General features: G+C 45.1%; 1 protein-coding gene across 4 annotated transcripts in view; it reads left to right on the top strand.

Annotated features, from left to right (window-relative positions):
- ASPSCR1 (ASPSCR1 tether for SLC2A4, UBX domain containing) overlaps nt 1-12867 on the top strand; it is an 87806-nt gene that overhangs the window by 13830 nt on the left and 61109 nt on the right. For 2 of the 4 annotated variants that reach the window (XR_013347873.1, XM_077833262.1), the window contains exon 4: nt 6201-6301. The exons of the other annotated variants lie outside the window; for them this stretch is intronic. Coding sequence is in view for 1 of the 2 variants with exons in the window: in XM_077833262.1 (XP_077689388.1) it covers nt 6201-6301 (101 nt within the window). In the remaining variant the exon portion in view is untranslated. The remainder of the gene's footprint in view (nt 1-6200; nt 6302-12867) is intronic. 4 annotated transcript variants of the gene reach the window in all.

The following is a 12867-nucleotide window of genomic DNA, read 5'->3' as shown; positions in this document are numbered from 1 at the left end:
TCTTCTGTTCCTGTGAATGGACAGAGGTGGCTGCCTTTGACTTCAGTGTCCCTGGTGCCAAAGAAGACTGTGCCAGATTGGTCTGGGGCTGATGACTGTACAGAGTAAATCTTCTGGTATCAAGGCCTAACTGGCCTTGAGAAATGAGCACTTAGAAATCTGAATTGGCCTAAGGACCATATTAGTGTGGGTCCTTTATTGGTGCCAGGAACTTGGGTGTCTAAGAAACCTGGTATTAAGTAGGTAGGCACTTCATGAGGGTGTCGAGACACTCCCTTGGTACGAAAGGGCTTCATTCTCTTGGGACACTCTGGTTCCAGCAGCTTCCCTGGTACTGAGGAAATCTGTGTAGGGCCTCTCAGCACCTTTTCCTCAGCCTCAAGTGGATCTTAGCCCTGGTCTACACTGCGGGGGCGGGGTCAACCTAAGATACGCAACTTCAGCTACGGCGTATCTTAGGTCGACTTAACCTGGCCATGAGGACGGCAGCGAGTCGACTGCTGCCACTCCCCCGTCGACTCCGCTTCCACCTCTCACGAGCTGGAGTTCTGGAGTTGATGGGGAGCGCGTTTGGGGATTGATTTATCGTGTCTAGACAAGACACAATAAATCAGTCCCTGATAGATCTGCCTTTAGTTTTGCAGAGGCTTTGATTCATAGATTCATAGATATTAAGGTCAGAAGGAACCCTTATGATCATCTAGTCTGACCTCCTGCACAACACAGGCGCCGACCCACTCCTGTGATAAACCTCTCACCTATGTCTGAGCTATTGAAGTCCTCAAATCATGGTTTAAAGACTTCAAGGAGCAGGAAATCCTCCAGCAAGTGACTCGTGCCCCATGCTACAGAGGAAGGTGAAGAACCTCCAGGGCCTCTTCCAGTCTGCCCTGGAGGAAAATTCCTTCCCGACCCCAAATATGGCAATCAGCTGAACCCTGAGTATATGGGCAAGGTTCACCAGCCAGATACCCAGGAACAAATTCTCTGTAGTAACTCAGATCCCATCCCATTTAACATCCCATCACAAGCCATTGGGCCTATTTACCATGAATATTTAAAGATCAGTTAATTGCCAAAATCATGTTATCCCATCATACCATCTCCTCCATAAACTTATTGAGTTTAATCTTGAAGCCAGATAGGTCTTTTGCCCCCACTGCTTCCCTTGGAAGGCTATTCCAAAAATTCACCCCTCTGATGGTTAGAAACCTTCGTCTAATTTCAAGTCTAAACTTCCCGATGACCAGTTTATATCCATTTGTTCTTGTGTCCACACTGGTATTGAGCTTAAATAATTCCTCTCCCTCTCCGGTATTTATCTCTCTGATATATTTATAGAGAGCAGTCTTATCTCCCCTCAACCTTCTTTTCGTTAGGCTAAACAAGCCAAGCTCCTTGAGTCTCCTTTCATAAGACAGATTTTCCATTCCTCGGATCATCCTAGTAGTCCTTCTCTGTACCTGTTCCAGTTTGAATTCATCCTTCTTAAACACGGGAGACCATAACTGCACGCAGTATTCCAAATGAGGTCTCACCAGTGCCTTGTATAACAGTACTAAAACCTCCTTATCTCTACTGGAAATACCTCGCCTGATGCATCCCAAGACCGCATTAGCGTTTTCACGGCCATATCACATTGGTGGCTCATAGTCCTCCTGTGATCTACCAATAGTCCAAGGTCCATCTCCTCCTTTGGTGCTGTGCTTGGCTGCCATCAAGCACGGGGAAAGAAAAATCCTGGGAGAAGAGGAGCAGCTTCATTCTCGCCACAGACCTGACCCTGGAGTTCGTGATTACCAGTCTGGGTTATTGCAACTCATTTTATTTAGCAATGAAGCCCCATGCTCTGTAAAAGCTTCAACTAGTTAAAAAAACACAGTAGTTCGTCTGCTTACTAAAACAGGTCACCCGGAACTCTACACTGTCTTCTGTGAGTCCAGTTCAAGGTCTTTTGTCCTGATACTCAAAGCCCTCTATGGGATTGGCCCTGGTTACCTGAGAGATTGAGGTCTTTCAGCACCTGTGACTTCCTTTCACAGATGCATTCTATAAGAACAGTAAAACCATTGACAGATATGGAGAGACATGTGAGTGCAGGAGACAGAACATTCACAAGAGATAATCTTAAACTATGGAATTCATGCCCTAAATGTGTGCTATTACGTAGAATTCAAATTAACAGATCATTGGAATGTATTCAGTATTTTGAGCCCATTTGCTGCCTGTAAAGAAGGCTCTTGATTTCCAGAACGGTTTCAAAATGCAGTTTGTTTGTTTAGCCATGAATCGAAGAGAGATCTGTGAACGCGGTAGTGTGTCTTCTGAGTTAATCTGCATGTTGTAGTTTGATGCAGGTATAGTGCAGAGAACTGGGAGTCTGGAGATTTGGGTTCTAATTCTCATTCTGCTACCTACTCACTGTGAGGCTTTGGGCAAATCACTTAACATCTCTGGGCCTGAGTTTGTCTATCTGTAAAATGAGGATGATGATATTGACCTCTCCTTTATAAAGCACTTTGAGAACCTTAAAGAATCCTTATTGAGGTTACAGGGACAAACCATCCTGATGTGTAGAAAGAATAGTAAATATGGCAGGCGACCAGCTTGGCTTAACAGTGAAATCCTTGCTGATCTTAAACACAAAAAAGAAGTTTACAAGAAGTGGAAGACTGGACAAATGACCAGGGAAGAGTATAAAAATATTGCTCGGGCATGCAGGAATGAAATCAGGAAGGCCAGCTCACACCTGGAGTTGCAGCTAGCAAGAGATGTTAAGAGTAACAAGAAGGGTTTCTTCAGGTATGTTAGCAACAAGAAGAAAGTCAAGGAAAGCGTGGGCCCCTTACTGAATGAGGGAGGCAACCTAGTGACAGGGGATGTGGATAAAGCTAATGTACTCAGTGCTTATTTTGCCTCTGTCTTCACGAACAAGGTCAGCTCCCAGACTACTGCACTGGGCAGCACAGCATGGGGAGGAGGTGACCAGCCCTCTGTGGAGAAAGAAGTGGTTCGGGACTATATAGAAAAGCTGGACAAGCACAAGTCCATGGCGCCGGATGCGTGGCATCCGAGAGTGCTAAAGGAGTTGGCGGATGTGACTGTAGAGCCATTGGCCATTATCTTCGAAAACTCATGGCGATCGGGGGAAGTCCCGGACAACTGGAAAAAGGCTAATGTAGTGCCCATCTTTAAAAAAGGGAAGGAGGAGGATCCTGGGAACTACAGGCCAGTCAGCCACACCTCAGTCCCTGGAAAAATCATGGAGGAGGTCCTCAAGGAATCAATTCTGAAGCACTTAGAGGAGAGGAAAGTGATCAGGAACAGTCAGCATGGATTCACCAAGGGCAAGTCATGCCTGACTAATCTAATTGCCTTCTATGATGAGATAACTGGCTCTGTGGATGAGGGGGAAGCAGTGGACGTGTTGTTCCTTGACTTTAGCAAAGCTTTTGACACGGTCTCCTACAGTATTCTTGCCAGCAAGTTAAAGAAGCATGGGCTGGATGAATGGACTGTAAGATGGATAGAAAGTTGGCTAGATTGTCGGGCTGAATGGGTAGTGGTCAATGGCTCCATGTCTAGTTGGCAGCCGGTATCAAGTGGAGTGGCCCAGGGGTCAGTCCTCGGGCCAGTTTTGTTCAGTATCTTCATTAATGATCTGGAGGATGGTGTAGATTGCACCCTCAGCAAGTTTGCAGATGACACTAAACTAGGAAGAAAGGTAGATACGCTGGAGGGTAGGGATAAGATACAGAGGGCCCTAGACAAATTAGAGGATTGGGCCAAAAGAAATCTGACGATGTTCAACAAGGACAAGTGCAGAGTCCTGCACTTAGGACGGAAGAATCCAATGCACTGCTACAGACTAGGGACCGAATGGCTCGGCAGCAGTTCGGCAGAAAAGGACCTAGAGGTGACAGTGGACGAGAAACTGGATATGAGTCAACAGTGTGCCGTTGTTGCCAAGAAGGCCAATGGCATTTTGGGATGTATATGTAGGGGCATTGCTAGCAGATCGAGGGACGTGATCATTCCTCGCTATTCGACATTGGTGAGGCCTCATCTGGAGTACTGTGTCCAGTTTTGGGCCCAACACTACAAGGATGTGGAAAAATTGGAGAGAGTCCAGCGGAGGGCAACAAAAATGATTAGGGGACTGGAACACATGACTTATGAGGAGAGGCTGAGGGAACTGGGGATGTTTAGTCTACAGAAGAGAAGAATGGTCCTGCTTTGAGCAGGGGTTGGACTAGATGGCCTCCTGAGGTCCCTTCCAACCCTGATATTCTATGATTCTAACCTCAGAGAAGAGGCACTAGAGACAAAGTATTGTTTATTATAAATAATTATCCTTCCAGACTTATGCTTAGAAATTGTCTTCCCATAAAGCAAACTATAGGAACGCTATTTTTGGCAATGGAAATCTTTCCTCTTGGCATAGAATATCAGGGTTGGAAGGGACCTCAGGAGGTCATCTAGTCCAACCCCCTGCTCATAGCAGAACCGATCCCCAACTAAATCATCCCAGCCAGGGCTTTGTCAAGCCGGACCTTAAAATCCTCTAAGGAAGGAGATTCCACCACCTCCCTGGGTAACCCATTCCTGTGCTTCACCACCCTCCTAGTGAAAAAGGTTTTCCTAATCTCCAACCTAAATCTCCCCCACTGCAGCTTTTCTGTGGCCTGGCTCAGTCATTACCCAAATCGTCCCGCTGAAATCTGCCGGTTGAGGGTCCTCCAGAGATAGATCTCAGCCCTCTGTGGTACTGTCTTCTCTCTGGATCCTGTGCAGTCCATTGTCGGCGCAGTGCAGGGCTAAGGGGGCAGGAGGGACTTCAGAAGTTAACAAAAATCATAAGATTTAATGCAGCCCAAGGGACCTAGGGGAAACTATGGCTAAAAGGAATTGCTTCCAGCATGGCTCCACTAGAACTATACTCGCAGGAACTAAGGGGACTGCTGGGGGCCACCATTGCTGCAGGGGAACAGAGCCTTTGCATGAATGGCTCTAGAATCAGCCAGGTTTTGGGGCAGTTTTTCCCGGAAGCAAACCGAGCTCCTCAATGGGAAGATGTGGTGAATTCTTCTCAAGGATTTTCTAGTGGAGTTCCTTTGCAAGTGATCTCCTCTTAAGGCTTTCACTATAGGAGAGGAGGATTTGGACCACGATGGTCAGTCAAGTTTTATTGTGTTTGCCCATGCATGAGTGTGAGGAAATTTAGCTTGTGTGCCCCTGAATAAAAATCTGACAGCACCATGCACTGTATCTGTGCAGGTCATGTCAGTGTCACATTAAAAGAATCGACCCATCTGAGACTATTCAAATGGAAAGAATCAAAACTAACTGTGCTCTCTTGGCTGGGGGACTGAAAGTGGAGTGGTTAGTTTCACTCTGTGGATATTAACTAAAATATGGTTGTATTAGGTTTCCAGCAATGCAGGGGAAGGTTTAAATCCCAACAATCCCCAATAAAAGAAGTTTACATGGCATTTAAAAAAAGTTAAATATTTCTATTCATACTACGGTTTCTAAAAATTTGCTTTTAAAGCAACCCTTAGGTGTGCCCCAGCCTCCATGCATCTTCAGAGTGCTTTCTGCTGGTCTTGTGGGAGCATTGCAAACATCAAGAATTCCATACTGTGGCCACCCCTTCACAGAATCACGGTATCATTCATAACTCATTTCTGCTCATAGGGATAGCTGTTTTAGGCATCCCCCCAACCCTCCCCCAGTATTACATTTGGGGTGGGAGTTACAAACTGTACATTACTGCCTTATATTTCGGGAGAAAATCTGGAACCAAGAACAGTCTCTGAGATGGTATCACTGTATTCTCAAGTCACGTCTTTGGAATTAATGTTTTGAAGTTCAGAATGACCCTGATGGCTGCCAGTCAGGAACATAAATAAAAAACCAGGACTGGAAGTCAGGACTCTAAAGTTCTATTCACAGCTCTGCCATTGTCTCTCTCTATATGATTTTGGGCAAGTTATCTTGCCTATCCTTTTTTCTCACTAACTGTAAATTGGAAATGATATTGACATATAGCTCCTGGGGCTTGTGAAGTAATTCCTTAATGTTTGTAAGATGCTTGATTCAGCCTTGGATAGGAGGTCCTAGAGATGAAGTACCTTAAAAAAAAATTGTGAAGAAACTGAATTTCCTCCCTGTCCTTAACAGTGGATTTTCCCCTTTAGGTTCAGATTGCATTGCAGTTGAACAGTGGTTCCCGGTTACAGGACACCTTTCACTCTGGCAAGACACTGTGGGAAATTCTCAGCCATTTTACACAAACCAGGTGAGCAATGAGGCATGTAGAAGGGAAAGGGCTTGTTTCCAGGGAAACTTCCAACAGTCAGCTGAAGAAGGATGGATAGCTACCACTTTTAGACATTGTCAAAAGACACTTGGAGATTTCTAGAAATTATATGTATTTTTATTGTGCTCTCCACTCTCTTACATTCTGCACGTCTTATTAAATTACATTGATTCATAGTTAGACCAGGATAAAAGAGAGAATGTAACTTCTTGCTTCAGAATATAAAGCAACCACTAACTTCCTAAGGCTGGGAATAAACTTCCCTGTGGACCTGTTACTGTATGTGTACATTATGGGGACTTACATTGAAGTATTTGCTACTGCAAGAGGTGGGGGCTGGACTAGATGTACCACTGGTGTGTCTGCTCTGGCAGTTCCATGTGTTCGGACGAGTGGGGTTCTTTCTTGAACAAACGGCTGGTTTCCTCTGAACGCTTTGGGGAAGCCTGGAGTACAGGCTAAAGTGGCATTTTCAAACCATTGACTAGGTCTTGTTTAAAGAGCAGGGTTTCATGCCTGCTCCTGCTGTCTTGCTCTAGTTGGAAAGAACGTCATACATATTTCTAAGGGTTAAGAAGTTTCTGTAGTTTGCCTCGGCTTTGCTGCAGTCTGCATTCCGCGGCTCCTTCCGTCTTTAGTTGACTCAAGAACAATAGCAGCATTTTTTTAAAATGTCAAACTAATAAACTACTCCAAAGACAGTTCTACTCTTTGATTTCATTTTTGTTTGTGGCTTTGGAAGACTGAGCCTCTTGAAGCTGAGGCAAATTCTGTCAATTCTGCCAGGAGTAGTATGGAGGATTTCAGCTTCCCGTTTTTTTAGCAGGATTTACCTTTTGCTAATGTGCTGTCTCTTCTGGCCTTGTCTGCTTATTTTATTCTTTCATTTGCTCAGTTCCCACTTTCTGGCTGGTGCTCTGGGCTTTTTCTAACTTGATGGGAGAGTTTCTGTTGCATTTGAAGCTCTTGCACCATGGTGCAGATGCTATGCTGCAATGTTGTGTAACTGGAAGCTGGTTTGACTACTGAAACCATTCAAATACCCATCTAAAAAAAGTAAGTGATTCAGTATCATGCCAAACCCTCCAAAGGCTCCCAGAGCTCTGACACTAGGACTTCTAGGAAATAAAAGGTCATTTGGAATAATCTGATGAGTAACAGCATGCAGATGAATGTCTTAGTCCATGTCAACCGTGTATGATTAACATTTTTGATTTCATGTGATAATTGATGCATAAGATCTCTACAGGAATGTGATCTAAGGAGTTGGGGGCCAGGTGGGAAGGAAACTCCTCTCCTTCCCCCCATTCCTCAGAGCTGGGTGCTGGAGGAGCTCGTATGCAGGTTTTCCAAATACTTTTGGTCTCATTGCTTCTAAAAAGTAAAGGAGTACTTGTGGCGCCTTGGAGACTAACAAATTTCTTTTTGCGAATACAGACTAACACGGCTGCTACTCTGAAACCTGTCATTGCTTTTAAAGTCCCTTTGATAGTGGGACCAATTGAGGAGTTCAAATATGTGGACGTTCAGGCAATTCCTGGCATAGACTGAATTACTGAATTAGTATATTTACTAAAGCTGCAAATGGAGGATAAAGTGTCTCCTATGAGCGGATGTGGTTATGAACTGAGAGCGGTACATGCTGTGGCTCAGGCAGGCTGGCCTTGGGCTGTGGAGACAGTCCTCAATGTAATTTTTCAGAGCAGAACTTTGCATCATTTCTGGGAGTGTTAGAGGGTAGCATCAATCCTTTGCCAGCCAGTGGCTGGGGGCTACTGAAAACCTGAAGCTTGCTGATTGCTCCTCTATCATTGGAATACGCTGTCTTTGCTAGGGCCCAAGAAACTGCATAGTACACACTAGTCCTGAAGAGCTTCCCTTTGGCACAGGTTCTGAGGGGAAGTAATCGTTGCTTTTTAGGTCTCTCCCTTGTTTGATACATGGGAAGAAAGTTGTTTGGGTTGGCTGAATGCACAATCCAAAAACAGGTCCTTTAAGGCAATTCAAACTAAGGACAAAAGAAAACAAAGATGTTTGATACTAAAACAGCTGCCTGAGTACCCTTCTCAGAAGGACAAGAAAGCTGACATGCTGGTGACTGGGGAGGCATTATTGTTAAGATTAAACTAAACTACAGTAAATTGAATGGCTCTCGTAACCCAAAACATCCATTCTAAAGATAACATACGTGTAGGATTCTCACTTTTGGGTCTTAGCTCCTTCATGTGAGACTGGGAGAACTCCTGTAGCACTTAGGTTTTTGTTTTTAAATTGTAAGGGCAGGTACCTGGGTAAAGCATGAGCCAGATTCCCTTCCAGTAGTCACACACCAAGCCTTCCTGAGTTTAAATTTTCCCCTCTGTACGTTCTAGTATCACAGAGACTCTTGCATCATCCTGGTAATGGGTGACACCCCCCCTCCCCCCAGGACTTTCTGCCCTTGTCCCAGTCTAGGGACTATCCGTAATTAGAAGCAGGCTTCCAAACACCACCTGTTCATAGTGTGACCACAGATGTATGTAACAGAAGAATCCATGGATGTGGACTTCTCACCATGGGAATTTAGTCCCTCCAGGAACGGCAGTAGCACAAAAATGTTCTGGAGACAAGGATGGTCCTGTCTGCATTAAGGACCTTTGGAGACCTAATAAATGTGATCCTGGTTCAAACAGATAATTAGGTCTCCTTATCTTACATAAACAAGCAAAGAGGCACTGGAACCTATATGGATATGTAAACCTCCTGCATCCCACAAAAGATTCCTTATAGTAGTGTACCTGGTAGGGAAGTGAATAAGACTGTAGGTGCACTGCAGCTGATCCATGTTAGCTCCTCATGAATGATTTCTGGATCAAGAAGAGGCTCTTCTTCCAGTGATGGACAGCAGAGGCCAATCTCTTCCTACCCACTTCCCCGCATGCTTTGTGTCAAAAAATACTTGGGTTCTACTTGGGTCAAATAAAAGGACAAACCAAGTTCTTGTTTTCTGACATCAGTTCACTGGGCAGTGTTGTCAGTAAGAAGACTGTGTCTACATGGTCGTGTCAAGAAATAGTCATGGCAAGGCTCACTCAGTTTGAGGTGAGGTGGCCACCACTGCCTGCCTCAGATGTGTTTTCATCCTGTACATATGCAATGCTGCGATATGGTCTCCTCTCTACACATTTACCAAAGCAGCATTGCTTGGATTGGGATGCAGGAAGGGACTCCTGTTTTGTAGTAGCTCCAGGGTAGGCGGAGGCTGAACTCTCTTAACCCCAAACAAGTTTTTCTTTTGGGATATCTCATTTTCAGTTGGTCACATCTTAAATATTTTCTTTAATTGTTGTTTCATCTTCAGGCTTGAATGCTGAGCCTGATTATCATGAGGTATTTGTAGTCCTCTTCTCTAAAACAGTCAGCTCCCTAAACCTCTCTGTTCACACTGTTGGTATTGTCCTTAGCAATGTCACTTGTTACAGCTTTACTCACTTGTCTTTTTGGACGTCCCTCATGCTTCTTCCTTTTCAAGAGTACTGATTGTGCTCCTGTGATGTCATTAGAGAAGAGAAAACTTTGTTTGTCTCTGAGATTATGCTCTTGGAGGGCTCTTACTGCTCCACTCACCTCCTTTCAAAAGTCTGGAGGATTATCTCTTTGAGATGTTTTTCTTAGTTCTGTTTTTTTAAGGAATATTTCTTTTGATCCCATGTTGATCATATTTGGATCTGCCTCGGCCTTTGAGAGCTCTACCTCAGTGCTGTCAGTCAGAACTGACTAGAATGATTGGAGGGGGTGGAATATGAGACAGGAAGGGGCCGGACACATACACATGTCCTGTCTCACTGCCACTGCCCTCGAGGGTTTAAATACCCCACCCCCGATAGAGCCGAGGGCATTTCAATCTTGTGTTAAGGAGCTAAGACCCAGGGGTGTCAGTAATGTTATAAGGAAGGCCCCCTCTTAATGGTGGAAATACCTGCTGTCTAGTGGGGAAGCCATCTATGTGCAGTGAGTGATAAATAACCTCTCTACAGCTCGCTCACATGTCAACTAGTTTTTCCTCAGTTAAAAATGTGAGCTCTTTCTTGTGTGATTTGGTTTCATGGAGTGGTCTCATTTGCTGTGGGTTATTGTAATGCCAACTTAATAGTTAATGTACATACAGCTCTTTGAAGATGTAAAGTGCTACAGAAGTGTTAAGAATTATTAACTTCACCCCATCAGACACTGGGAGGTGAGATCAGCAGTTTGGATGGACTTTTCATTAAATGCAGGAAGCAGTAAAGATGCCATATGTGACTTGGTCATGTAACATTTGGACTGATGGTCTCTTGGCTGAAGTCACTGACTTATGGTTACTTCTGCGTGGGTCCTGGTAGCATAAGTTATTTCTCCGTTTGTTGGCTTTTGCTGCATCCTTCCTTGGGCTTTCCCTTTGGAGATGTTTTCCTGGAGAGCTCTGCCGCCTGAAATGCATAAAGGGAAGTCTTCTAAACCCACTGGAATTTCCCTCCGGTCTCCAGTGTCCATCTCTGCTAATTGAGTCTGAAGAAAGTCTGGAAGCTATTGCAGGCTGCTCCTCCTCTCAATGTGCTGCACTCCTTGCACAAGATGTTTACAGGTCCTGTCAGATTACTACATGAGAGAATCTAATCTGCCTGCTTTCCCCTTCTGAAGAACAGCACATCAAACACACTGCTATTTCTTTGATGTGTCTGCTTGCCTCAGTGAATGCACGTAATGGATTAGCAGCCGTTGGAGGAGGAGCCTGCTGGCTTCCAGCAGTTACACAAAAACAAATCTCTTGGATCTTTGATTTGTGTCTGCCCTACAGAGACTGGATTGAGGCACGTGGTCCTGCACACCCCACCTCTGGCAGCAGGATTAGGGGATGCTGTCCCTTTTCTCTCTCCCACTCCTGCCCATCTGGCAGCTTCCTCTGTTTCTGTAAATTCTTTCACTTAAACAGTGTTTGTTTGCCCTGGTGTTTGTGAAGAACATTCTGTCACTCTGACCCTGTGCTGTTGTTTATTTGCGGTAGTACCCACTATAAAAAGAATGTGCTTTGATCCAAGGAGCTCACAATCTAAGAACAAACATGTAGACAGAGGTCAGGGGAAGGGAAATAACAATAGATAACGTATACAAGTCCAACTTGTTCACTATAAAGTAGGTCTTTTTGATAGGGTGCCACCATGCCTCAGTTTCCTCCTCTTCCAGCTGGTAGTCTGCCATCTCTCCTGGTAGTTAAGGAATTTGGAGTTTGAATGATGAGGCCTCTGGCCAGTTCTCCATTTTAGTATGCCCTTTTGGGGGGTTAACAAAACAAGTTTCAAAACACAAATTGTACACTGCTATCCTCCCTGGTCTTGGTAGTCCTTTGGCCCTTGCTGCAGGTTGTCCACAGCTTGCTTCCTAGGGACTGGATAGTCCTTTCCCTAGCCTCTCTTGGGTCGGTGATCTTTTCCCTTACAGCAGGGATGTTAGATGGTCCCTTCCAGAGGTGGCACAACAATGGTGTAGGGTCCCAGAATGCTTGCTCTTAAAGGGCCCAAGGATTGTAACACATGTCCCAACTACCAGTGCCTTGTTACAGGCCAGAATGGAGAGATTTGACTGTGAGAATGGAGAGAGAAGGATGAATCCTGGAGAGAAGTGGCAGGACTTGGAACGGGCTGTATGTGTTGCGGTAAGGGAGGTGGGAGGAATGAAAGGTCGCCCCCAAGTTGCAGACCTGTGGAGGATGGTGGTGGTAACAGCGAAGAAAAAGGAGAGTAGAGTTGTTTGGTGGGAAGATAAAAAGTATGATTTTGCCCATGTTCAGTTTCAGATAAGGAGACATCTAAGAGGTGGTGTTTAGAGGCTGGTATGCAGGATTGGATAGAAGGAGAGAGTTTAATGATGGAGGGGAGAGAGTTTGCGAGTCATCAGAACGTGGCAGGTAACTGAAACCATGTACGCTGATCAGATCTATAGATAGGGTGTAAAATGAGAAGAAAAAAGGGCCAAAGATGGAGCCCTGGGGAAACCCGCACAGAGCATCAGAGAAGGACCTGCTGAAAGAGTTGCTAAAAGAATGGCCAGAGAGGGACAAGGAAAACCAGGAGACCGACTGTATCTTGAAAGCCTAGAAGGCTGCCTGAGACAAAATCTCTGAAAGGGGGACCTGTGCTAATACAGAAACCTAGCAGTGGGAATGTTCATGGCAGCCATGGTAACTATCTCAGTTCTGGACCCTTCCCTTCAGCAGAAACATTGGACTCCTCAAGGGGTTTGGATGGAGCTTTTGCAGTGTGGGTGGAGTGTGAGCAAGGCCCAGCTATTGTTCTTTGCTTGATCCTGCTTCCCTGTTCCATGTGATTTCTTGATTGCAGTCTCCTGAAACAGGCCTGTTTTTCTGGGACCTTCAGGCTTGAGCTTACCTGTCGTACTGGCCCTTGGTCACCCAGTGTCCTTGGGAGTAACTGTGTTATGCATGATTCTAAGTGAGGAAATGAACTTTGGATTCCTTCAGATCTCTGCGTGCAACTCTCCCTCCCTACAGAGGGGAATTGATTGCTGGT

This window comes from Eretmochelys imbricata, chromosome 14 (genome assembly GCF_965152235.1).
Source record: "Eretmochelys imbricata isolate rEreImb1 chromosome 14, rEreImb1.hap1, whole genome shotgun sequence".
Lineage (NCBI taxonomy): Eukaryota > Metazoa > Chordata > Testudines > Cheloniidae > Eretmochelys > Eretmochelys imbricata.
This window is presented reverse-complemented; position numbering and strand designations above follow the sequence as displayed.